Source organism: Bubalus bubalis, chromosome 5, assembly GCF_019923935.1.
Source record: "Bubalus bubalis isolate 160015118507 breed Murrah chromosome 5, NDDB_SH_1, whole genome shotgun sequence".
NCBI lineage: Eukaryota > Metazoa > Chordata > Mammalia > Artiodactyla > Bovidae > Bubalus > Bubalus bubalis.
In genome coordinates this window covers 20,795,737-20,821,579 of record NC_059161.1, presented here as the reverse complement: position 1 = coordinate 20,821,579, position 25,843 = coordinate 20,795,737, and the positions used below count along the sequence as shown (strand labels likewise).

Here is a 25,843-nt window from a genome sequence, read left to right as displayed (position 1 = left end):
AGTTGACTCATTGTAAAAGACTCTGATGCTGGGAGGGATTGGGGGCAGGAGGAGAAGGGGATGACAGAGGATAAGATGGCTGGATGGCATCACTGACTCGATGGACGTGAGTCTGAGTGAACTCCGGGAGTTGGTGATGGACAGGGAGGCCTGGCGTGCTGCGATTCATGGGGTCGCAAAGGGTCGGACACAGCTGAGCGACTGATCTGATCTGATCTGATGGACACTTGCCTACCAGGCTCCTCTGTCCATGGGATTCTCCAGGGAAGGATACTGGAGGGGGTTGCCATGCCCTCCCTCAGGGAATCTTCCCAACCCAGGGATCGAACCCACATCTTTTATGTCTCCTGCATTGGTAGGTGGGTTCTTTACCACTAGCACTACCTCTTCTCTTTAGACATATTTTTTTTCCTTTTGAATAAACTGTAATTACTATATTTCTGGAAGTTTCATCCGAGATTAGTGCCATCCAGTAGAAATATGTGAACCATTTATATAACTTTACATTTTCTACAAAATAAAAAGAAACAAGTAAAATTAATTTCAATAATTGTATTTAACTGCAACATCCAAAATATTATCACTTCAACCTGTAATCAGTATAAAAATTATTGAGATTTTTACTCTCTTTTTTCTGTGCTAAGACTTTGAGATTCAGTGTATATTGTACAATTACAGCACGTCTTGCCACATTGCAGGTGCTCCATAGCCATTTGTGGCAAGGGGTTGAACACTGAAGATCTAGCAGTGACTGCTTATGGACATAAGCTTCAAGTCAATGGGAATTTTTTGTGAACTTCCTAGAAGTGAACCTTAAAAATTCCCTTGACCCCAGTTCCTGATCTAATTTAACACTGATCCTGTTGATTTTTTTTTTTAAGCCTAAATCTCTTACTTATCCATTCTCTCTCTACTCTGAACACCCTAATCAAATACACCATGGTAACTCATCTGAATTGTTGCATTGCCCTCTTACCTTATCTGTCCACATCCATCCTGACCCTTCTAAACTTTCTCTACCCAGGATCCAAGGTCATCTTTCAACATGTAAATCTGCTTTCATGATTCTTCTGCTTAGAATGCTTCAGTGGCTTCCTGTTGCTCTGAAGATAAAGACAAATTGTCCCAATATTGTCTACGAATCTCTTCTAAGTTTGCCTCTTCCTACCTACTCCAACCTCATCTTCCGCCTTTCCCACCTCTTTCTGGTCTAGCTACAGTGGCCTTTTCGCCCGTCTCACCACTGAGCCTGTGTGCATCCTAGTTAGCTCCTAATCATCCTTCACATCTCAAGTTAAGTTTGACTTTCTCAGATGAGCTTTTTTCTCTTCATACAGGCTCTCCCAGCACTTCCTACTACTTCACTGGACTTGTCAGTTGCAGTTTTACATTTATGGATTGTGGTTCAATAAGTATTTACTGAGTGTCTGTTCTATGTCAGACGCTGGTTTATAGCAGTGAAGAGACCAAAATTCCTGCCCTTGTGCATCTTACATTTGAGTAAAGTGAGCTAGTAGTGTGTCATGGAAAGTATCAGCCAGCCAGAAGAGGACAGGGCGTGAGGGCCGTGAGAGCTGTGATTTTGCATAGGGTGATCAGACAGGCTTCACTGCAAAGGTGCCATCTGAGAAAGACCTGAACGAGATGAGAGAGCAAGCCCTTCAACTGTGTGGGGGGAAGGGTGTTCCAAGCAGACAGAACAGTGCCGATATATAGTGCCATAAGTTTCTTTCTTAGTTCTTTTGGGAACAAAATATAGTGTATTTGGTGTAGAATATACAAGTCTACAATGGCCCTGAATACTTTTCCTTCCTTTATTTTGTGACTTTATAATATGACTGAGTGTTGTATCTTAAAGACAAGAAAAAAATCAAGGAAGACATTTTTTAAAAAGAATTAGACTAACATTTATTATGTATCTACCCACTGTAAACTATTTATTATGCTCACATAAGGGAAAAGATTACTGGAGTGAGGTGTGAAGCCCAGGGCAAAGGCCAGTGAGCTCAGAGAGGAAGTGTGGGGGTCTAGTAGAAAGTGAGAGGGCCAGATGGCATGGGACCTGGAGAACCGTTACTCTGAAAAAAATCAGAAGGTGTGGATGGTTTTGAGCAAATGAATGACATTTTCTGATTTGGGTTTTAAGTAGCTCTTCCTGACTACTGACCAGGGTATGTGGGGAAGCAACCATGGGGGTGGGGAGGGGCAGGGACCAAGGACTGAATCGAGGAGACCAGATGAGCAAGGAAGGTGACTTGGGTCAGGGTGTGAAGGGAGGAGGTGGTGAGAAGTTGTCAGGCACTGTATGCTAAAGAGTAGTCAGGGATGATGGCAAGATTTTTGTCCTGACACGTGAAACATTTACTACATAGCCTTGAGATGGAAAGTGGTTAGTATTGTGTTCATAGCTCCTGGGACTGCCATTTATAGAAAACAGAATATGCAGTGTATTCTGGAGAAAGGCCAGAGGAGCAGATTTTGAAGGAAGAGCTTGAGTTTGGCTTTGGACATGTTTAGTTTTACATATGTGTTGGACAGCCAAAGAGAATGTTGAATTAGGTAATATATACTGTATTTTATATATGTATATGTATATATATATTCCACCACCACCACCCCACCACCCCCAGTTCAAGCTGGAAATGTAAGTTTGGGAGTTGTCAGTGTAGAGATATTTAAAGCGTGGGTGAGATTACCGAGAGTGAATATACTTGGAGAAAAGAAGGAACCTATTTCGTGTTGAGGAGGAGCTAGCAAAAGAAATTGAGATGCAGCACCTGGCGATTTAGGAGGAAAACTAGGTTAGTGTGAAATTCAGTGAACCAAGTGAAGTACGTATTTTTAAGAAGGAAGGAGTGATCTGGTGTAAAGTGATGTTAATCCTGGGCTTATATGTTTATTGCTTGCTACTTCCACTAGGTTTTAAGCTACATGAGGACACTTAGGACAGATACTTTTACTATTTTATCTGGCATGTAGTGGGAACTCAATATTTAGTATGAGAAAATGAACAATGTTTAGTAAGTTTTATCCAATGAGAGAATGTTTTTCTTTTTTTTCCCCCCAAATTGAAGCAGTAACTCTTGGAAGAAGCAATGTAGCACCAAAATATTCTTGTCATGTATCCATCTCATATAATCTTCAAGGTTACATTAACTCTGGCAGCATCAACAGGACTTTGTCACCTGTCAGAAAAACGTCTTCTGATTTATCCTAGGATATTTAAGACATGTAATAAGATGTAAAGTGTAACAAGATGAAACTCGGTGTACCCACCTAGCCCAGTACTGTTGAAGCCACTCTGCGTGCTTCCATATTTGCCTCTTCCCTCCTCCCACCAGAGGAACCACTATCCAGTGTTGATCTGTATCATTCCTATGCATTTAGCTATCGATTTTCTATAAGTGTATGTTCTCCCTTAACAATATTTGCTTCTGCAGGTTTCAGATTTTTTATGTATGGTATCCCGTGATTTTCCTTTTTGTCTACTTATGTCCAACATTGTTGACCAGCATCCATGTTTATACTCTAGTGGGTTAATTACTGAGTTGTAGCACATTAACATCCTTAAGTTTATTAAATACTGCCAAATTGTTTTCCATATTGTTTATACAGATATTATTTGTTTATTATGTAAAACTCTTGCTATTGATAACTTTAACAAAAGATTTTTTTTAAGTCAAGATGTTGTCCAGTCTAATGTATTAGTCTCATTTATTAGCATAAAATGAAGTCTCTCTATGTAGTCAGAATATTAATTTGACTACCAAATGAAGTATTTTTGTTAAATCCAAATTTAACCTCAGATATGAAAAAACAGTGGTTATCACTGAACCAAATAAACTTATCTTCATGTTTCTATCCATTATACCAATGTTCAAGTCTGTATAATTTTATATAAAGCTTTAAAAACTATATATATAATATATAAAATGAAACTATTTAAAAGATTGTTAGTTACACTAAAACTGTTTTAGTCAAAACTCAGTATTCTGTGTATATATCCACATGTAACTATTTCAGGTGATGATTTATTCACATTTTCTGAAATAAAATGTTCTAAATTTGAGCTTTGAAGAATGTAGATTCTGAATCCAGCTATGTGGTTTAGTGATTTGATTTGCAAGTTGGTGATTGAGCCACACAGGTCTCAGTTTTCTGCAAATGAGGCAATTTCTGAGCTACTTGCAACTTAAATATTTCACATTAATTCTGTTCCCTAAGTAGATCATTGCCATTCTTACCAGCTTGTGGAATTCTATATTCCCAAGTCTTTTTTTATCATGCAGAATTTATTTAAACTTTTGTCCCTAAACTTGTTCTTGACTTGTAGGCAGAAAGTCCAGTTGTTTTCTCAGAATAAAGCTGTTTATCTGCCTGTCTGCTGCACTGTCTACCTCAGAATTTCTCAGGGGAAAAAAAAATGAGAAACTCCAAGCCTTTTGTTTCCCTCTGGAAACTATTGGCCTTATGTTTGAGATGTCAAAAATTATTTTTTATTACATAGAGACTATCCTTAGTCATCAGTAAAACACTAGCTGAAGAAATCTGGTCTTTAAGTAAGCAGATCTGAGTCAGATTTAATGCTCAGTCTGGTTTTTCTCCAACCTTGTGTTACACTTGAAATGGCTTGAAAGTGAAGGGAAGACAAAAGAACAGATTTTGCCACTTTGTTTTTTTGTTTTATAATAGAAAATAATGGGAGAAAAACATGTTTACCGATGAAAAGAATTTAATGGTAAAGGAAAGTTCAGTAATTTTACGAACTACTTAATAGAATTACACAGAAAAAATGTTTGCTCAGGTTTTAAAGTTGTCTTTCTGAGTGGTTTGCACCATCTGTCTATCCATTTTTAGTACTAGTCAGAAACCTGCGAGTCATTCTTTTCTCTTCTCCCTCTGTCCTCTTTCTTCTGCTTTTTAGTATCTCCAGTTGATTTTATTTCCTAAATAACTTTTCTCCCCTTCTGCTTCCCTATGCTTCCCTGTCAACGCTGAAGGAAATTTTTTAAAAGAGCACAGTATTTTTACAGGGCTGCAGCTCATTGGCTCAGAGAGTATGAACCTTCCCTAGCACCTGTACATGTTTGTTGGACCTGAGACAGGTTTCATCTCAGTCTGTTACCTGTATTTACTGGTGGATCCTCCTTTATGTGGACACTGCCCTGATGTACCTGTAGCTGCTGCTGCTAAGTCGCTTCAGTCGTGTCCAACTCTGTGAGACTCCGTAGACGGCAGCCCACCAGGCTCTCCCATCCCTGGGATTCTCCAGGCAAGAACACTGGAGTGGGTTGCCACGTCCTTCTCCAGTGCATGAAAGTGAAAAGTGAAAGTGAAGTTGCTCAGTCGTGTCCAACTCTTAGCGACCCCCTGGACTGCAGCCCACCAGGCTCCTCCGTCCATGGGATTTTCCAGGCAAGAGGACTGGAGTGGGGTGCCATTGCCTTCTCCGCCCCTGTAGCTAGTGCTACAGAAATCCCATGCCCTGATGTTCCTATAGCTAGTGCTGCAGAAATCCTAAGAATCTTCATTTGCCCCCTGGCCCAAGCAGCATGGCCAAACTTGGAAGCTTCTGTGAATGGTGATTACTTTCACACAAAACCCAGCTTTTCATTCTTCTCCCGTTCCTCCTTATAAGTAGCCATTCCTTAGTGATAGGCATGGGAGGGAGACACAGTGATACATGGTTGCTGACACTGCGGTTACACTGATTACAAGGAAGGAAAAAGCTGGTAGTTCTGTTAATACGTCCTTACAATTCTTAACTATATCAGAGTTGCTCACTGTCTTTTTGTTCTCGTTATTCTTTAAATTAGACCAGTTTGGGGGGTAAATGGGCTTCCCTGATAGCTCAGTTGGTAAAATCCACCTGTAATGCAGGAGACCCAGTTCGATCCCTGGGTTAGGAAGATCCCCTGGAAAGGATACCCAGTCCAGTATTCTGGCCTGGAGAATTCCATGGACTGTATAGCCCATGGGGTCGCAAAGAGTCAAACACAACTGAGTAACTTTCACTTTCCCTTTGGGAGGTATATTGTCATGTATTTTGCTTTCTCTTTTTTTAATCGGTCCAACATTCACAGCTCTTTCTGTGGGTACTCAGAAAATACTCAATTACTTAATTTCACTTATTTTAAAATTTATTTTAAAGCCCTTTGAATTCCAAAAAATAATTTAGTAGCAAAACATAAAAGCCATGAGCCAGAAGACTTGCAGTTTTGTTTCAGTTTTGACATCTACAGAGTGTGCCACTAACATAACCTATTTCATGTCATTCAGTTCATTTCAGTTCAGTCGCTCAGGTGTGTCCGACTCTCTGTGACCCCATGAATCACAGCATGACAGCACGCCAGGCCTCTCTGTCCATCACCAACTCCCAGGGTTCACCCAGACTCAAGTTCATCAAGTCAGTGATGCCATCCAGCCATCTCATCCTCTGTCGTCCCCTTCTCCTCCTGCCCCCGAACCCTCCCAGCATCAGAGTCTTTTCCAATGAGTCAACTCTTCGCATGAGGTAGCCAAAGTACTGGAGTTTCAGCTTTAGCATCATTCCTTCCAAAGAAATCTTAGGGCTGACCTCCTTCAGAATGGACTGCTTGGATCTCCTTGCAGTCCAAGGGACTCTCAAGAGTCTTCTCCAACACCGCAGTTCAAAAGCATAAATTCTTCGGCGCTCAGCCTTCTTCACAGTCCAACTCTCACATCCATACATGACCACAGGGAAAACCATAGCCTTGACTAGACGGACCTTTGTTGGCAAAGTAATGTCTCTGCTTTTGAATATGCTATCTAGGTTGGTCATAACTTTCCTTCCAAGGAGTAAGCGTCTTTTAATTTCCTGGCTGCAATCACCATCTGCAGTGATTTTGGAACCCCAGAAAATAAAGTCTGACACTGTTTCCACTGTTTCCCCATCTATTTCCCATGAGGTGGTGGGACCAGATGCCATGATCTTCGTTTTCTGAATGTTGAGCTTTAAGCCAACTTTTTCACTCTCCACTTTCACTCTCATCAAGAGGCTTTGTAGTTCCTCTTCACTTTCTGCCATAAGGGTGGTGTCATCTGTGTATCTGAGGTTTACTGATATTTCTTCCAGCAAACCATTCAATATCACAATAATCCAAGTCTATGCTCCAACCAGTAACGCTGAAGAAGCTGAAGTTGAACGGTTCTATGAAGACCTACAAGACCTTTTAGAACTAACACCCAAAAAAGATGTCCTTTTCATTACGGAGGACTGGAATGCAAAAGTAGGAAGTCAAGAAACATCTGGAGTAACAGGCAAATTTGGCCTTGGAATATGGGAATGAAGCAGGGCAAAGACTAATAGAGTTTTGCCAAGAAAATGCACTGGTCATAACAAACACCCTCTTCTAACAACACAAGAGAAGACTCTACACATGGACATCACCAGATGGTCAACACCGAAATCAGATTGATTACATTCTTTGCAGCCAAAGATGGAGAAGCTCTATACAGTCAGCAAAAACAAGACCGGGAGCTGACTGTGGCTCAGATCATGAACTCCGTATTGCCAAATTCAGACTTAAATTGAAGAAAGTAGGGAAAACCACTAGACCATTCAGGTATGACCTAAATCAAATCCCTTATGATTATACAATGGAAGTGAGAAATAGATTTAAGGGCCTAGATCTGATAGATAGAGTGCCTGATGAACTATGGAATGAGGTTCGTGACATTGTACAGGAGACAGGGATCAAGACCATCCCCATGGAAAAGAAATGCAAAAAAGCAAAATGGCTGTCTGGAAAGGCCTTACAAATCAGCTGTGAAAAGAAGAGAAGCAAAAAGCAAAGGAGAAACGGAAAGATATAAGCATCTGAATGCAGAGTTCCAAAGAATAGCAAGAAGAGATAAGAAAGCCTTCCTCAGCAATCAATGCAAAGAAATAGAGGAAAACAACAGAATGGGAAAGATTAGAGATCTCTTCAAGAAAGTTAGAGATACTAAGGGAACACTTCATGCAAAGATGGGCTCAATAAAGGACAGAAATGGTATGGACCTAACAGAAGCAGAAGATATTAAGAAGAGATGGCAAAAATACACAGAAGACTGTATAAAAAAGATCTTCACGACCTAGATAATCACGAGGGTGTGATCACTGACCTAGAGCCAGACATCCTTTAATATGAAGTCAAGTGGACCTTAGAAAGCATCACTACGAACAAAGCTAGTGGAGGTGATGGGATTCCAGTGGAACTATTTCAAATCCTGAAAGATGATGCTGTGAAAGTGCTGCATTCAATATGCCAGCAAATTTGGAAAACTCAGCAGTGGCCAGAGGACTGGAAAAGGTCAGTGTTCATTCCAATCCCAAAGAAAGGCAATGCCAAAGAATGCTCAAACTACCGCACAATTGACTCATCTCACATGCTAGTAAAGTAATGCTCAAAATTCTCCAAGCCAGGCTTCAGCAATATGTGAACTGTGAACTTCCAGATGTTCAAGCTGGTTTTAGAAAAGGCAGAGGAACCAGAGATCAAATTGCCAACATCCACTGGATCATGGAAAAAGGAAGAGAGTTCCAGAAAAACATCTATTTCTGCTTTATTGACTATGCCAAAGCCTTTGCCTGTGTGGATCACAATAAACTGTGGAAAATTCTGAAAGAGATGGGAATACCAGACCACCTGATCTGCCTCTTGAAAAATTTGTATGCAAGTCAGGAAGCAACAGTTAGAACTGGACATGGAACAACAGACTGGTTCCAAATAGGAAAAGGAGTACGTCAAGGCTGTATATTGTCACCCTGCTTATTTAACTTATATGCAGAGTACATCATGAGAAACGCTGGACTGGAAGAAACACAAGCTGGAATCAAAATTGCCAGGAGAAATTTCAATTTCATGTCATTAGGCTTTGTTAAAAAAAATTTAGATAAGTGAAACAAGGGATATTAGACTACTTGACCTTTAAAATTCTCTTTAGGTCTTTGAGGATTCCTGAAAGTAGAATAAGTTTGGATGGTAACTTCAGAGTAAGAGCTTCAGTTAAGTGTAGCTTCAATCAGTAATAAATAGGATTTTGACCAAAACTGCAGAAGTCTTGAGATGATAAGTGTTGGGGGTGGTCAGAAGTCAAGTTTTTAGAGATTGGGGTGTGGGGCAGGAGGGTCTCAATGGAACATAAATTCCACCAAGGCAGAAACTTGTCTGCTCGTGTGTCTATAGTGATTGAATGATACTTATTTGATACTTGAATTTGAGTGACCATTCCAAGGCTTTACACTGTACAGCCTGCAAGCATATCATCTCCCATTGTTTACCATGTTTGGTTATTTTCACAAAAGTCTATTACCCAGTCCAAGAATGTAATTTTTATCAAGTAACACTTGTTCTATGGAAGCAGAAGTGTTTTTTCCTCTCTGCCCATAATCCACAACATTTTCTTCCTTAGTGTGAATTCTTCAGTGTTCAGTAAGGGCAAAAGTTTACCGTAAGGTAAACACTCATTAATTTCTAGAATGAATTTTCTGGTATTTAGTTGAGGCTCTGCTGCTGCTAAGTCACTTCAGTCATGTCCAACTCTGTGTGACACCATAGACGGCAGCCCACCAGGCTCCCCCGTCCGTGGGATTCTCCAGGTGAGAACACTGGAGTGGATTGCCATTTCCTTCTTCAGTGCATGAAAGTGAGAAGTGAAAGTGAAGTCGCTCAGTCGTATCCGACTGTTAGTGACCCCATGGACTGCAGCCTACCAGGCTCCTCCATCTATGGGATTTTCCAGGCAAGAGTACTGGAGTGGGGTGCCATTAACTCTTGTTAAAGTTTTTGCACATTTCTTATATACAAAGGTTGCCCCAGTATGGTTTCTCTTCTAATCATGAATGTTTTTTATTTTTCCTTTAGAAAGCTCTTACATATTTACAGGGCTTCTCTCCAGTGTGTGTTCTCTCATGTTGAGGAAGCAATGACTGTATTCTGAGGCATTTTCCATGTTTCTTTATAGGATTTTTGTGGTTTTTTCCTATTATGAATTCTTGGATGCTCTATAAAACTTGTATTTCTTCTGAAGGCATTGCCACATTCACTACACTGATGGGATTTCTTCTCAAAAGGAGTATTACATTACTCAGCACAGGATGAGTTATGACAGAATGCTCTCTTGCAATCAGATTTTGTCTCCATTAGCAGCTGTGCTTGAAATCTGTACTGTAGTCATTACATTGGATAATGTTTACTTCTCTTAGAGGTTCCCAAATCTTTATGAAGTTAACAGGATCTGACTGAAAGTCCTCTGACGTGTATTACATTCAAAGAAGAAAGTTCTGTGCTTTATTGTTTATTCTGTTCAGTTCAGTTCAGTTGCTCAGTCATGTTCAACTCTTTGCGACCCCATGAACCACAGCATGCCAGGCCTCCCTGTCCGTCACCAACTCCCAGAGTCCACCCAAACCCATGTCCATTGAGTCGGTGATGCCATCCCACCATCTCATCCTCTGTCGTCCCCTTCTCCTCCTGCCCTCAATGTTTCCCAGCATCAGGTCTTTTCAAATGAGTCAGCTCTTCGCATCAGGTGGCCAAAGTATTGGAGTTTCATCTTCAACATCAGTCCCTCCAATGAACACCCAGGACTGGTCTCCTTTAGAATGGACTGGTTGGATCTCCTTGCAGTCCAAGGGACTCTCAAGAGTCTTTTCCAACACTACAGTTCAAAAGCATCAATTCTTCAGCGCTCAGCTTTCTTTATAGTCCAACTCTCACATGCATACGTGACTACTGGAAAAGCCATAGCCTTGACTAAACAGACCTTTGTTGGCAAAGTAATGTCTCTGCTTTTTAATATGCTGTCTAGGTTGGTCATAACTTTCCTTCCAAGGAGTAAGCGTCTTTTAATTTCATGGCTGCAGTCACCATCTGCAGTGATTTTGGAGCCCAAAAAAGTAAAGTCAGCTATTGTTTCCCCATCTATTTGCCATGAAGTGATGGGATGTAGGTCAGTATAATAAGTCATTTAGATTATATCAATAAACACAATATAATATACACAAACACAATGTAATAAGTCATTTAGATTATATCAATAAACAGTAAATACAAAGGATAGATAAAACCTTACTGTATAACTGGGATACGCTAGAGATTGAGGAAGAATTCTGGTTAAATGAGGGAAAGTACATGTAGGTCATTCTGAATCATATTAAAACATTTCTGAAGAACTTGCAATTGTGATCTTTCTGGTGATATATGTAAAGAGCTTTCGTATGCAAAATTTCTTTCTTATGCAAAGAGGCTATCGTCTTGGCAACATCCAAAATTCCAACATCAGGAATATCATAATTCTGTCCTTGTTTTAATGAAAAGTAACATTTTCATTAGGCTTAAAATATAAAAATCCATAAATACTGTAGGAGATTTGAAGAAAGCAAAGAAGACATATGACTTTTTTTCTCATATTTCGTTGGACGTAAGGTTAGCTGCTTTGTCAGTTCTTATTGCTGTTTCTCACTGAAAATTTTCTTAATATATAGTAAGGTCAGACTTAGGGAACTAGGGAAGGTGAAGAAGAAAGCTGTTGACTAGGAGAGTAGGTATATCACACCATCAGTGGTAGCAGAAGAGAGCTCCTGCCTTAATCTCTGACCTCACTGTAAGGGGCAGCATTAAGGTATTGAAGTAGGGAGGTTGGGGGAGTAGAGAATGTGAGTACATTAGAAAAGTGATGTGATATTTTTAAATTAACATAATACATTAGAATTATATAGTTTCAGAGCTTATTCTGTGGATTAGAAGCATAGGAGTCGCAGTGAGTGCTTCATTTCAGGCTGCGACTTCTTTCTAAACAGCCATATAGGCTGAATGGATATACTGGATATACCAGTTCCCTCCAGATCTTCCAGGTTTTGAGCCTAGGAATACCTACCTCAGCAGTAGTGATTTTCTCATTGTGAGGACCCCTACCCTTTCAGTCTTGTACAAATTCCATCGCTTTTTCTTTCTTCCCTCAGTCTTTGTCTACAACTGGTCTATATTGGCCTTTTCTCTTCTTCTATCTATAGGTATCCCTACAACATCACCCTTAGAGCAGTCCTTTTAAGAGTGTTGGAACCTACAAGATGAAATTTAGACCAAGAATTTGACTTTACAGAACAGACCTACAAGACATAAGAGAAGCTGTGACTTCCGTGAAATTCAGTAATTCTTTCATAGGGTAGGTGGTCATCAGTTGTGGTGTTTGCCTTCCCACATGCTTTCAAAATAATCTGTTTAATGGCTAAAAATGAACCCACGCATATTCTCTCTGATACACTTTTAATGACCATTAAGAAATTGCCTTTGTATATGTGAGTTACTGTTAGAAGCTTTCTCTTCACTGCCTGTTTTAAAAATTGCAAGTTGAATCCATTTGAGCAGATTTTAAGCATCGAGGCTGCTCTATTTCCTTTAGCCTTTGCTGAAATGGAGGCTTATTTACATAGTGTACTTAACTTGAATCAGTCCTATTCATGAGTCAAACCCTGAAAAAACATCTTTTGAGTCACTAAGTTTACTTTAACTTTTTGGTGTTCATGGGAAGTGGTTTATTATAGAGTAACTGGAGACCTGGCAGATAACCTGTCAATACAGTATGGTGCTGGTAGGAGAATTCATTTCTCAGCTGGTATAGTCTCACTTGAGAAAGATTCTAGGGTCTGAGACAGAAAGAAACAGAGACAAAGGGAAAAGCAGTTTTTTTCCCACAGAGATTTTTAGTGGCTGTTGAGGTAGAGATGGGGCAAGACAGATTCCTCTAAGGTCAGCTAAGCGTAAATGCATGTCAGGGTTTAAGAGGAAAGCACTGAATGAGTCCCAGTGCGGTGTCTCCTTCATAGTCCATTATATGGGTTTTTCTTGTTGTTTTATAAACTTTTTATTTTGAGGTAATTAGAGATTCACAGAAAGTTACAAAAAAAATACTACAAGCATAGTTTTAAGATAGGGAACTGTTTTTCTTTTCCTTTTTTAAAAAATTTGTTTAGCTGCACCATGTTTTAGTCGAGGCATGGGGGATCTAGTTCCCTAGCTAGGGATGGAATCTGGGGCCCCCTGCACTGGGAACACAGAGTCTTAACCGCTGGACCACCAGGGAAGTCCCCAAAGATAGTTTTAGATTCACGGTTTTGAAACCAAGAAGTAGATGTTTATACAGTACATGTCTGTACAGTCCTGTGGCGTTTCAGTGTCTGTGCAGATTTCCTAACTGCTACCTCCATCAAGACACACAGCTGTTCCACCAGCACAAAGCTCTGTCACCTGTGCTTCCCCGTTACAGTCACACCCCCACTCCCCTCATCCACAATTCCTGGCAGCCTCTATGTTGTCCTCTACCCTTGTCTGTTTGATGTTGTATTAGATGAGCTAGTAACGTAACATTGTTTCCAAGGGGAAATGTTTTCTGAAGCAGAAAATACACTCTTAAAGAACCTCTTTATTTCTTCATGTTTTTTATGTGTAAGATGGAGAGCTCCAATGGAATTTTAACCCATTTGCTCCCAAGTAATTTGACTGGAGTTTCATTCATCCCTTGCCTTCTTTCAGGTCTGCTTCGAACAGAGTTTTCTTAAAGAGGAAAAGCATTTTTTCATTAAGTTAGTGATATTGCAACTCACCAAAAATTGGATGGATTTTTCAAAACCTCTTAGCTTCTCTTATTTTGAGGAGTCAGAAAAGAATTTAAAAATTTTTAATGTAAAAAATAAGGCTATAATCCATTGCTACCTTTGTGTTCCTTGTCATAATAAATAGTAATGATAAAGATAGGATCAAATGAGTTGATATATATAAGGCATTTAGAATAGTGCCTGGCACATAGTGATCTCTACCTTCGGGTTAGCTTTTATTTTTATTGCAGCTGTTAAGACCTATGTTCTAAGGAAGAAAGAACTTTTTAAGCACAGAGTCAGAAGATGAGATCACACAGAAAAGGACAGATGTATTGGCTACTGTCAATAGTTCTATATGCACATAAAGGAGATAGGGAAGATGTTTACATAGGTTTATTCAGGTGGTGGGTTCTGGGTGGTGTATGGTCCCTCCCTGCTGCCCTTCTCCACCCCCCGATTTTCTGTTTCACAAATTTTCTTATTTAACAACTGTAATTACTCTTACAGATGGGGGAGTTAAGGTATAACATATAGAAAGAGAATTAAGTACACCTAGTTTTGATAAGACGCTTGTGAAACTGACAGTAGTTGCTAGTATGAATGATTCGGTATTTCAGAAGGGCAGTGCGACAAGCCTCAAGACCTTGAAAGAAGGTTCCTACTCTTTGACTTAGTGATTTCGCTTCTAGGACTGTATATTTAGGAAATGATCAGAAAAGGTGCAAGGATATTCTTTATTTATACTATGTAGCCTTACTTATGACAGGAAAATGGCTTGTCAAATGGCTAGATAAGTTGAATAGCAATTTCATAGAGACACTTTGATTATAGCATTAATATAAATTTGGAAATTTTGTTAATTGGTTAAAAACAAATTCAGAGTTGATGGATTTAATCCTAGAAATTTTGTCCTAAACCTTGACATCTTTATATAGTTGTATAAATATACTGTGATATTTAGGAAGACCAAACATGTTTTCTAGCAGTTTGATGTTTTTAATATAGTTATCATGTGTCATGTTTATGTTAATATAATATCTACCACTAAATATTTTGTATCTATACAGGAAGATTATGTGAAATGAGTATATATCTAGGCTGAGTACAAAGTACTCAAATTCCTTTTTATTCTAGAGTTGCTTCTGTCATTTTCTTTTCCTTCATTAATTTCAGATTTGAAATTTTCAAATTCTAGGTTTAAAAAAAGTACTTTATATCCTTAGAAAATTTACTGTTTACTGTGTTAAAGTGATAATTGTCTCTTTCTTCAGTATTCCCCATCTCAATTGCTCAAGCCAGAAACTTGGGAGTTTTAGTACTTCTGGATACCTCATTCACTGTGTGGATCCAGTTTTTGACCAAGTGATATTTTCAGTATCCACTGATACTACCCTATTCCAGGGAACATTGCCTTTTTCTTAAAGTGTTATAATACCATCATAACTTCCTCAGTCTTTCCTAAGTCAGTTCATTCTTTTTTGTTTTTATTTAATTTTTAAATTATATGGAAGATATGCATATATCATGTTTAACAAGCTAAATATTTCCACAAGAGAGCAAAATAGAACAATATCCTGTTGTTTCCACTCTTCCAACCTCCACCTTTGAGCCCTACACCCATCCAGGTCTCTTAACTTTTCTTATTTGGAAGACTTTATATTTGTTTTAAAGATAATATATCTAAATACCTATTGCTTATGAGTTTTCAATTTTGGTTATGATTTATTGACTCTCTACTATGGAAGATGATTTCACTCTATTTTCTCTTCCTCTCACATTTGCACAATTTATTTCCTCCTCTTTTCTTTATAGTTATGTCACAATTTTGACATGAATAAGTAATCATGGCTCAGCTGTTCTTTACAAGTGTAGAGAAAGCTGAAGAACAGTTGATCCGTGATTACTTACTTAAATTTTGTTTTCTTTCAGCTAAATAACTTACTTTAACTTTCTCTGTTTTGGGGCACATGCTCAGTAGTATCCAGTTCTTTGTGATCCCATGATTGTAGCCTGCCAGGCTCCTCTGTCCTTGAGGTTTTCCTGGCAAGAATACTGGAGTGGGCTGCCATTTCCTCCAGGGGATCTTCCCAACCCAGGGTTCGAACCCATGTCTCCTGCATCTCCTGCATTGGCAGGAGTGTTCTTTACCACTGAGTCACCTGGGAATCCCTTTAGCTCTCTCTATGACTTGTCACTAATTTTTCTGCCAGAAGTGAGTGCAGTGAGTGTGTTTTCTCTGTGTTCAAACATTCCAGATAATGTTTCATCTTTCAGAGATGTCTGTCTTGGAATTTCCATCCTTGCTATTTACCATCTGGACTATCGTTCTTATGGTCTGCTCTTAGCTTTGTCTCAGAATCTCCCTTTACTCTTAATCTGGGAATTTCCAGTATTTTCTTTTGGTCTTGGTTCTGTGGTTTCCTGGATCTTCTCTCCCTTTTTCTGACTTTGCTAGTTTGTTTTGATGGAAGACATATTCTTGCATCACAGATGCAAGCTCTGTGAGAATAGGTGCATAAAAGGAAGATTCCCCGAGACTTTCTGAAAATGTCTGTGATACACCTTCATACTTAATTGATTCTTTTGTTGAATATAGAATTCTAGGATTTTGAAGGCTTTGTTTCAGTTGTCTTCTATCTTCTAGGCTTGCTGTTGAAATACCTGATACCTTCTGATCCCTTTTTTTCTGTATGTTATCTGTTTTTGTTTTGTTTTTGAATTGACAGATTTTATAATTTCTTTGTCTCCAGTGTGCTACAGGTTTTTGATGCAAGGCCTTGATTTGAGTATTTTTTTTAATCTTTTATAATGGACATTAGACATGTCTTGTCCTTTAGATTCAGGAGACATTTTCTTGAATTAGCATTTTTTTCAATAAGTTACTTTCCTGTATTCTCTCTGTATTCTCTTAGAATTATTTTTATTATTCAGAAGTTGACTCTAGTGGACTCTTCTAATTAACATACTATTTTTGCCCCCATATTTAGCTTATTGTTTAAAAGGTATCACCTTTATCTTTCCTGATTTTTAACAGTTCTTTTATTATATTTTTCATGTCCAAGAGTTTTATTTGGTTCTCTGAATCTTTCTGGTTTGTACCCTTCTATTTTTTCTGTTTAATGGGAGCAATATCTAGCTGGAAGTAATAATTACATGGTTTTACCCTTTTCTCCAGAGAAGGTGATGGCACCCCACTCCAGTACTCTTGCCTGGAAAATCCCATGGATGGTGGGAGCCTGGTGGGCTACAATCCATGGGGTTGCTAAGAGTAGGACACGACTGAGTGACTTCACTTTCACTTTTCACTTTCATGCATTGGAGAAGGAAATGGCAACCCACTCCAGTGTTCTTGCCTGGAGAATCCCACGGACGGGGGAGCCTGGTGGGCTGCCGTCTCAGGGGTCGCACAGAGTCGGACATGACTGAAGTGACTTAGCAGCACCCTTTTCTCAGTTTTCTTTTTTCTCCACCCTAACTCGGTGTCCTCAGAATTCTTCTTTCCTATGGATTATGTCTCTTTCTGGCCATGGTGGTTGTATTACAGCAGGGATCCTAACCTGTTTTGACCCTTGAACCCCTTTGGAAAACTGAAGCTTCTGGAGCTGAACCCTTACTTAAAATCCAAGAAAATCAGTTCTAATAACATATACCTATCAAAATATTTTTAAAAAACTGTCCTATGGCTATATATGTGCCGCTTTGTTAACATATTAAGTATCTAGAGGTGCTGAGATTATAACTTCAAAGCAGTGATGAGTGTAAATGATGTTTTTGAGATATCTGTACCAACCGTAATGTGATATGAAAATATCTGTGTTTTTATTAGTGATAGATAAGTCACATATATTGCCAATTCTTCTACAGTCGGTAGCCTACATGTATAATTAAAAGCAGTGTCATTTCAGTTGGAGGTTAGTGTAAAACAAAATTTTAATTTTCTTTTTTTTTATTTTACATCTAAGTTCTTGAGCTCTTTGAATTCTATTGATAGATCTATGGGGAATCAAACATCCCCTTTTAGGGGTTTCTTCAAATGCCTGGGGTCATTGGCTTTCAGCTCAAAAGATTGAGGTTACTAGAAAGTTGATTGGAAGCTGTGAATGATTGACTGGGACTTGGCAACAAGTAGGCTTCACTTTAGGTTGTGGGATGCTCATCTTTCATTATTTGTAGATTTTCGTCTTGGGATTCAAATCTCTTCAAAGAAGAACCTACATTCTGCATATGGAGTATAGATCTAGTTATCTATGTTCATATGGATAAGTAATTGTGCCCACTTGTATTCTTGTAAAATTTGTTTTTGTGATTTACCTGAATGGTTATACTATTAAATATGTTCCTATTAAATAAAACAATTCTGGGAAAGTACACAAACTGTCTTTAATGCTTTTAAACCATTAATGTAACAAGAAAACTGGGCTTTTTCATGAATTTATATTTAATTTTTCAGGAGCTTTCAAGTTGTGGATGGAATAAAAAAGAAAAATACAGTTCTGCACCAAATGCAGTTGCCTTCACAAGAAGATTTAATCATGTGAGTTGCTTATAAAATTTTGATGTTTAGTTTCTGAAATTCAATTCCTCAGTATGTAATTTTTCATTAAGAAATAATTTAAGTTTTTACATCAGTTCTAGAGCATTTTCAACCAATATCTCTTCAGTGTCTTTCCATATAATCTTTTTTTCTTTTTCCTTCTGTAATTCCTATTGAAAATTTACTGGAACTTTATGTTCTTTCCTACTTGTGTCTTAACCTGTCATATTTTACATCTATCCCTTTGTGCTCCATTCTGTGTTATTTACTCAGATTTGTATTTCAGTTCACTAAAATAATTCTCTTCAGATGTGTTAAATCTGCTTCAAATCTATGTACTTTTTTTTACACTAATATCATTCTCCCCCTTTTTTTTTTCAATTGCTTAAGTCATCTTCAACTTTTTATTTTGTTTTATTACAAGGTGTATTAAATCCCACATCCCTAAGCTCTTGAGAGGAAATCTGCCCACGGCAGCTGCCCTACCCTTTCCTTTTTTGCCTTTATTTCCTTTATTTTTGGCCTCAAGTGAAATCTTTTCTTTTCAAGTTAGTCACGTGCAGTGCTTAGTCAGTCAGTTGTGTCTGACTCTTTGCAGCCCCATGAAGTATAGCCCACCAGGCTCCTCTGTCCATGGAGATTCTCCAGGCAAGAATATTAGAATGGGTTGCCAGGCCCTCCTCCAGGGGATCTTCCCAACCCAGGGATCAAATCCAGGTCTTCCGCATTGCAGCTAGATTCTTTACCGTCTGAGCCACAGGGAAGCCCAAAATTACTGGAGTGGGTAGCCTATCCCTTCTCTAGGGCATCTTTCCAACCCAAGAATCAAACCGGGGTCTCCTGCATTGCAGGCAGATTCTTTACCAGCTGAGCTACCAGGGAAGCCTACTTTTAAAAAAATGGTTGTCTTTAACTCAGCATTTCTAGGGGTTTATCAGATCAGATCAGATCAGTCGCTCAGTCGTGTCCGACTCTTTGCGACCCCATGAATCGCAGCATGCCAGGCCTCCCTGTCCATCACCAACTCCAGGAGTTCACTCAGACTCACATCCATCGAGTCAGTGATGCCATCCAGCCATCTCATCCTCTGTCATCCCCTTCTCTTCTTGCCCCCAATCCCTCCCAGCATCAGAGTCTTTTCCAGTGAGTCAGCTCTTCGCATGAGGTGGCCAAAGTACTGGAGTTTCAGCTTTAGCATCATTCCTTCCAAAGAAATCCCAGGGCTAATCTCCTTCAGAATGGACTGGTTGGATCTCCTTGCAGTCCAAGGGACTCTCAAGAGTCTTCTCCAACACCACAGTTCAAAGCAAATAGTATATCTCAAGTTATTTGGTTCACCGCATTACCTAAAATGGGAGTCCGTTAGTATTTGTTTTTTTCAGTTAGAGTAAACCATTAGTAAGGAACCTACAGCAAACATGTCTTATACTGAGTTGCTAATTTAAACTATATGGCAGTTGTTTTAAATTTTTTCTGGAGTGGTCAGGATTTATCATCATGGTAAACTTTTTTCTTTGCCAACAAAAACATTGTCACAATACCCACAAATTTGACTTTAGATTTTTAAACACTAATATTATTCTTAAGTAAGTCAAAAGATTGTTAGGGTCAAATATGTGTACCAAAAGCTTTTACACTTAATCAAGATTAAAGTTGATCTATAATAAAATTCATTACTTAGTTATTCCATTATTCTATTATTTTCTCTTAGAAGTGTGATGGGAAATCTGAAGTAGCAAATTACAAAAGAAGTTGCAAAGAGACTTTTTTTTTTTTTTTTTTTTTTCGTGACCCCATAGACGGCAGCCCACCAGGCTCCACCGTCCCTGGGATACTCCAGGCAAGAACACTGGAGTGGGTTGCCATTTCCTTCTCCAGAGACTTTTATTTTTAAAATGAGTTTCTTGTAGATAGCATATAGTTGAGTCCTCTTTTTTTTTTTTTTTGCCCCATCTGACACAATTTTAGCAGGAAGTTGCTAAAATAAAATCATTACTGTTTGAAAGAAGACAACAAAATCCACAGTCTCTATAACATTATCCATAATGATGACTATACAATTGAAAAAATTACCAGACACACAAAGAAAAAGAAAAAGTTGACTGAGTATTAAGAGAAAAAGCATTAAAACTCCAGGAGTTGGTGATGGACAGGTAAGCCTGGCATTCTACAGTCCATGGGGTCGCAAAGAGTTGGACATGACATGCAACTGAACTGACTAACTGACTGAGTTAACTCAGCAGGGCTCAAACTCTAAATTCTCTTTCTTGTTGGAGAATAGATCGGTTCTTTCCAGATGTTGTCTTTATCTGGGCTTCTTAAAGTTTTCCCTGCACATGCACAGTTCTGAGGTCAACTGGAGATTTGGATCAAGTTTTTATATAGATTTGGGGGACTTTTCTTACCTTTCCAGAATGTCACCCCTTATTGTCTAGCCAGTTGTTCTCTGACTCTTGAAGCCATCAAGACTGTGGCCTTCTCTAAAATTCTCAGTGCACCACCTTGTAACTCTGAATGTCCTCAGACACTTAACTTTATAAGTGCAAATCTCATCCAGTGCATCTTACTTCTTTGAAAGATCTTTTCTCCAATTTATGCCTTCTTTTGGTTCCTCTCTTGTGCTTTTAAATACTGTTTTTATAATTTGTAATTATAATCAGAGGAGCATTTCCAGAGATACCTGCTTCTCCACATTACCAGAGATGGAACTCTCTCACATCTTTTTAAAACTATGCTTTTTTAATTGATAATCAAAACACTAGCACACATTGCCAGAAAACTGAAAAAATGTAGAAATGTATGAAAAGCTGGGGGGTAGGTGCAGAATCACCCAGAGATGACTGTTACTAATATTTTAGTATATATTCTTCCATTCTTTATTTTTTTCTTAATCTAATAGAAATCATGTTGTACATATAATTTACAGTTCTGTTGTCTTAACATATCATGAAATGTTACTGTATCATATTGATAAAATCACTGAAAACATTTTAAGTATCTGTATAGTCTCCTGTGACTTGACTCTATCAAAATTTTAATAGTCATTCTATTTTGGCTATTTCTTTGGTCACTTTTATTTATGCCTTCTGGCCAGTGGCTTTCTGATTTTTTTTTTGGTGGGGGCGGAAAGGTGGTCTAAATTTTTTTTAAATGTTACCTTTAGATAATTGGAAATTTGATTAATTAGAAATTAATGTTTTTAGAAATGATATTAATTTTAGGTTATGTTTATAGAAAGACTCCTTTTTGAAAATGTTGATAGATGCTATCATATATTGTCTGTGATTTGCTTCACAGTATTAATGGAGCATTTGAGAGTGGGATGAGAGTAGAAGTGAGAAAACTTGGCCATAACTTGGTTGTTGAAGCTGGTTGATGTGTACTGGGGAGTTCATTATTATTATGTTTAGTTCAGTATACGTTTGAAGATTTCCATGATAAAAAGTTAGGAAATTATCTTTAAAGCTTAACAAATGTTTGGCTGTAAATAAAAGGTTTTCATAACACTTATATGATTATAAAAGCTTGAATAAAGCAGCTACAGTTAGAAATAACCTCTGAATAAAAGTTTTCTAAGATTTACTTTTTAATGAAATACTTGACTCATTCCTAAAATACTTTAAATGTTTGTTTGAATCTTCTGAAACTGCCGATTCTGGCCTACGGAACTGGCAGGTTCATATCGTTAATCTAATGTATATTAGGAAGTATTATAATAAAACAACTGTGAATTCACCACCTAAACTAAAAATATTACCAAAACTATTGAAGCATTTTATATGTTCTCTGCTCTGTCCTCACTAAAAGGGTAACTATTATCTGAAAAAAAAATTTTCTCTTTTGTCTTTTCTTAATTTGATTTAAAAAATTTTAACTCTTGTTATAATTCCTATATGAGTAGATTTACCAGAAAAAGTTGTGCCCCTAAACAACATATTGTATATCTTGCTTTTCATCTTTGTAAAACATATCATCAGACTATATACAGACTTCTGTGGTTGGCTTTTTTCACTTGTATTTCTCTGCTGTATCCATGATAATGTATATAGTGCTTATTCATTGATTTTCAGTGCTATCTTCTAGCATTTCATTGTATGAATGTATCAGAAAGAATTCATCATTCTTTTGAGGGTAGACTAATTTTGAGGGTGGACTAATGTGTCTCCTAATTTTTTGCTGTTGTGAAGAATGTTGCTATGAATATTCTAAGAGTTTGGGTGCCTACGTGCAGTAGTTTCTCTAATTGCTGGCTTTCAAACATTTTTTGCTATGACCCACAATAATATAAAATATTTTTACATTGTAACTGAATATACAAACTAAAGTTTTCTGAAATAATACTTACCTGTATTAGACAATATGTACTTTGGTCTTTGCTAAAAAAAAAAAATTGCTGCTTAAACTTACTAAATTGATTACCATAAAATAAGGGGAAAACACTGATTTGTTTGAAAAATGTGTTCCTAAATACAAAATTTGTGTCAGAGAGAGTATATCCATGTTTAACTACATAAGACAGTATATATTTTTAAAAATGATTGTACCAGTTTGCTTTGAGCTTTCATCACTGTGTATCCTTATCAGCACTTGGTGTCATTAAACTTTGAAATCTAATTGATGTAAAATGACTCAACTTTTATTTTCATTCATTTAAATATTTACTAAGCTCCTACTATGTCCTGAATATTGGTCTTGATGTTGGGGATATATTAGTGAATAAGGAAAACAGAGATCATTCTCTTCATGGACTTTTTCATTCAGTTCTTCCTAATTTTACTTTTACTTTTTTTTTTTTTTTTTTCATTTTCAGACGTTCTGTCATTTTCAGATTTCTCTGGTCATGTGTATTATTCTCTTATTTTTTACTTTAAACTGTTTATTGTAAAATAAAGCATGGATACAAAAAGAACCCACAAATCAAACATATGGTTTAATGAAAGTTTGGGAACTACCCTAGAAACCCCTCCATGTGCCTTCATCCCAGTTCACAGCCTTTCTTCCTCCAACAATAAGTACTGTCCTGACTTTTATAGCACTCACTGTCATGTATTTATTTTTATAGTTTTTATCACATAAATATGGATCCCTAACTTAGCCTGGCCAGTTTTTTTAATTTGTTAAATGTTTGCAACTTTTTAATTTGCAATTTCTCCCTTTATCCTTTTCTCTTCCTTACTATTTCCTGTGGAAGAACCTCTAGAGTCTCCCATAGTCTCCCATAGTCTATATTGCATTTTGTGTAGTATATGTTCTATGTTCTCTGGAAATTAGCTGCTAATTCCAAAGGTTCAGTTGGGTTCAGTGCCTTTGGCAAGAGTTTGGGTTGTATGGGGTTTCTTCATCAGATCTTTTCTGTGATATTAGTAGATACATTAGATATTAGATATAAAGAAATATTTTTAGTGGGGATAATTTTATAGAGATATTTTTCCCTCATCTAGTATTTGCATACCTAGAGATTCCATTTCATACAGGTAAGGAAGAATAAGTATTTGATCTTTCTTGCTGTATTTAGCAGTTTTCAAGATAATGAATTGGTGTTCTGTCATCCTTTAACAATGACAGAGTAGTTTTTAATTTTTTAATTTTATTTTAAACTCATAAATGTAAACATATATGATGTGAATCAGTATTTTCATTGCCATTATTATCATTATTGAAACTCATATATTATCCTGTCATTGGCCAACAGGAGCCTCTTCAGGTTGGCTTTCATGACCTTTCTCATGACCCTTGTAATCTTGAACAGTTTCTTTGCTTTTGTTTGCAAAGACGTTGCATGTTCATTTTGTCCATTACCAGCTCTCTGCCTGGAATCAGCATTTCTTTAACAAATGTTGGTTTCTCATAGTAGGAAATGGACCTAGGTGCTAAAAATGCTCATTGCTATTAGAGTGACCATAATTTCTAGGCTTTTTTAGCAGATATAGCTAGGATATCTATATGTCATATACACACACATATCTATACCAACTACTTGAAGATAAAATATTTCATAAATTCATACTAGTACTTCTAATTCAAATTCAAGATCAGAGTTTTACTTAATCTCTTCCATATTATATCTGTATATCCTTTCTTCCACACCTGCAACCTGGTTTTTCATAAATTCGGGGTGTGATACAGTATCCTACAAGTTACTCATTTGCCTTAACCTACATAAACAAATAACAGTCTCAGAATAGCAATACTAATGCCTTTAAACAGTTATGTACATATTTTTGCAAATGTTGTATTTCTTTTATAGTAAATAGTATATAGTGTCTGGGCATATAGGCATTATATAATGTACTCTCCTTCTTTTAACCCTTATCATTCTTATTTCTGTGCATGTGTGTATTTAATGGTCACTGTCTTTCTAATGTTGGTGTTTCTCTAGTCATTTGATTTTCTGAAGCCTGTTCTCCAGGCATTTACTCAGGAAGGGCTCACTGGAACAATAATTCTTGAGTTCTTACACATTGATAAGTTTGCCTGTCCTTTGTATGAAATTTTCTTTCCTTGATAATATTTGATGTAGTACTCCATTTTTTTTTCTGGCAAAGTGTTGCTATTAAAAAGTCTGATGATAATTAAATTTTCTTTTCCTTAAAAATCACTTTCTCTTTTCTTAGCCTAAAGATTTTTCTCTTTTAAGTCCAGTAATTTCATTAAACTGTGTCTAGCTGTTGATCATTCTGGGGCAGTATTATCAGGTGTGATTGGCTTTAGATGGGACTGTGAATTGGGAAGCACCTACACTTAGCCTTTCAGTCATGGAGGTCTCAGGGTAGCTGGACTTCTTACGTGGTAGTTTAGGAATCCCATAGAGAATGTTCCAACAATCAAGGCATGGGCTGCATGCTCTTTTATGACCTTGTCACGGAAGTCAGTATCAGTTTTGTTAATTTTCTATTCCTTGAAGCAGTCATGAGCTTGTCTAGGTTCGATGAGAGGTGACGTATACCCCCAACTTTCAGTGTGAGGAGTGACAAAGAGTTTGTGGCCATGTTTTTAAATTACCATAGTATTTGTCTTAAAATTTGACATTAAATTTATTAAGTCAGTGATCATGAAGTTTAGATTGAATCATAATTAATATTTTCTAATAAGGTTGTTGTTGGGCTTCCCTGGTGGCTCAGTTGGTAAAGAATCCACCTGCAATGCCCAGGGAAACCTGGGTTCAATCCCTAAGTTGGGAAGATCCTGGGGAGGAGGGTGTGGCAACCCACTCCAGTATACTTGCCTGGAGAATCCCCATGGACAGAGGAGGCTGGCGGGCTGCAGTCCACGGGGTTGCAAAGAGTTGGAAACGATTGAGCGACTAAGCACAGGACAGCACAAGGTTGTTGTTAAAATAACCTTAACTTTAGATACATTTTAGAAGTAAAATTTATTAGAATCAGGGATAATTATTGTCATTAGTAGCTCAAATATAGTAACAAATATAAAGATGTCTTTGTAAAATATATTCATTTTACATTTACATATACACTTTAAAATATACAAATTTTGACAGTTTGTTTATAGATGAAAGTTGCAAATAAATTCTGAAATATTTCTCAGAAGAAAAGGTGGCAGTGGCTTTATTTTTGCACTGAGATTTCTAACTACATCCTACTTTTAGATTTGTATAATTTTGAACCAACTGATAGTGCTTTGATTTTGCTTTTATAGTACATGAATTGAAATATGTTATATAAAAAATGTATATTACATACATATTA

General features: G+C 37.5%; 1 protein-coding gene across 5 annotated transcripts in view; it reads left to right on the top strand.

The window, feature by feature from the left end:
• The window catches only part of RALGPS2 (Ral GEF with PH domain and SH3 binding motif 2), a 166,271-nt gene that overhangs the window by 50,076 nt on the left and 90,352 nt on the right, over positions 1 to 25,843 (top strand). For all 5 annotated transcript variants that reach the window (XM_006048562.4, XM_006048561.4, XM_006048560.4 and 2 more), the window contains exon 5: positions 18,054 to 18,137. In XM_006048562.4, the coding sequence (XP_006048624.1) occupies positions 18,054 to 18,137 (84 nt within the window). The remainder of the gene's footprint in view (positions 1 to 18,053; positions 18,138 to 25,843) is intronic.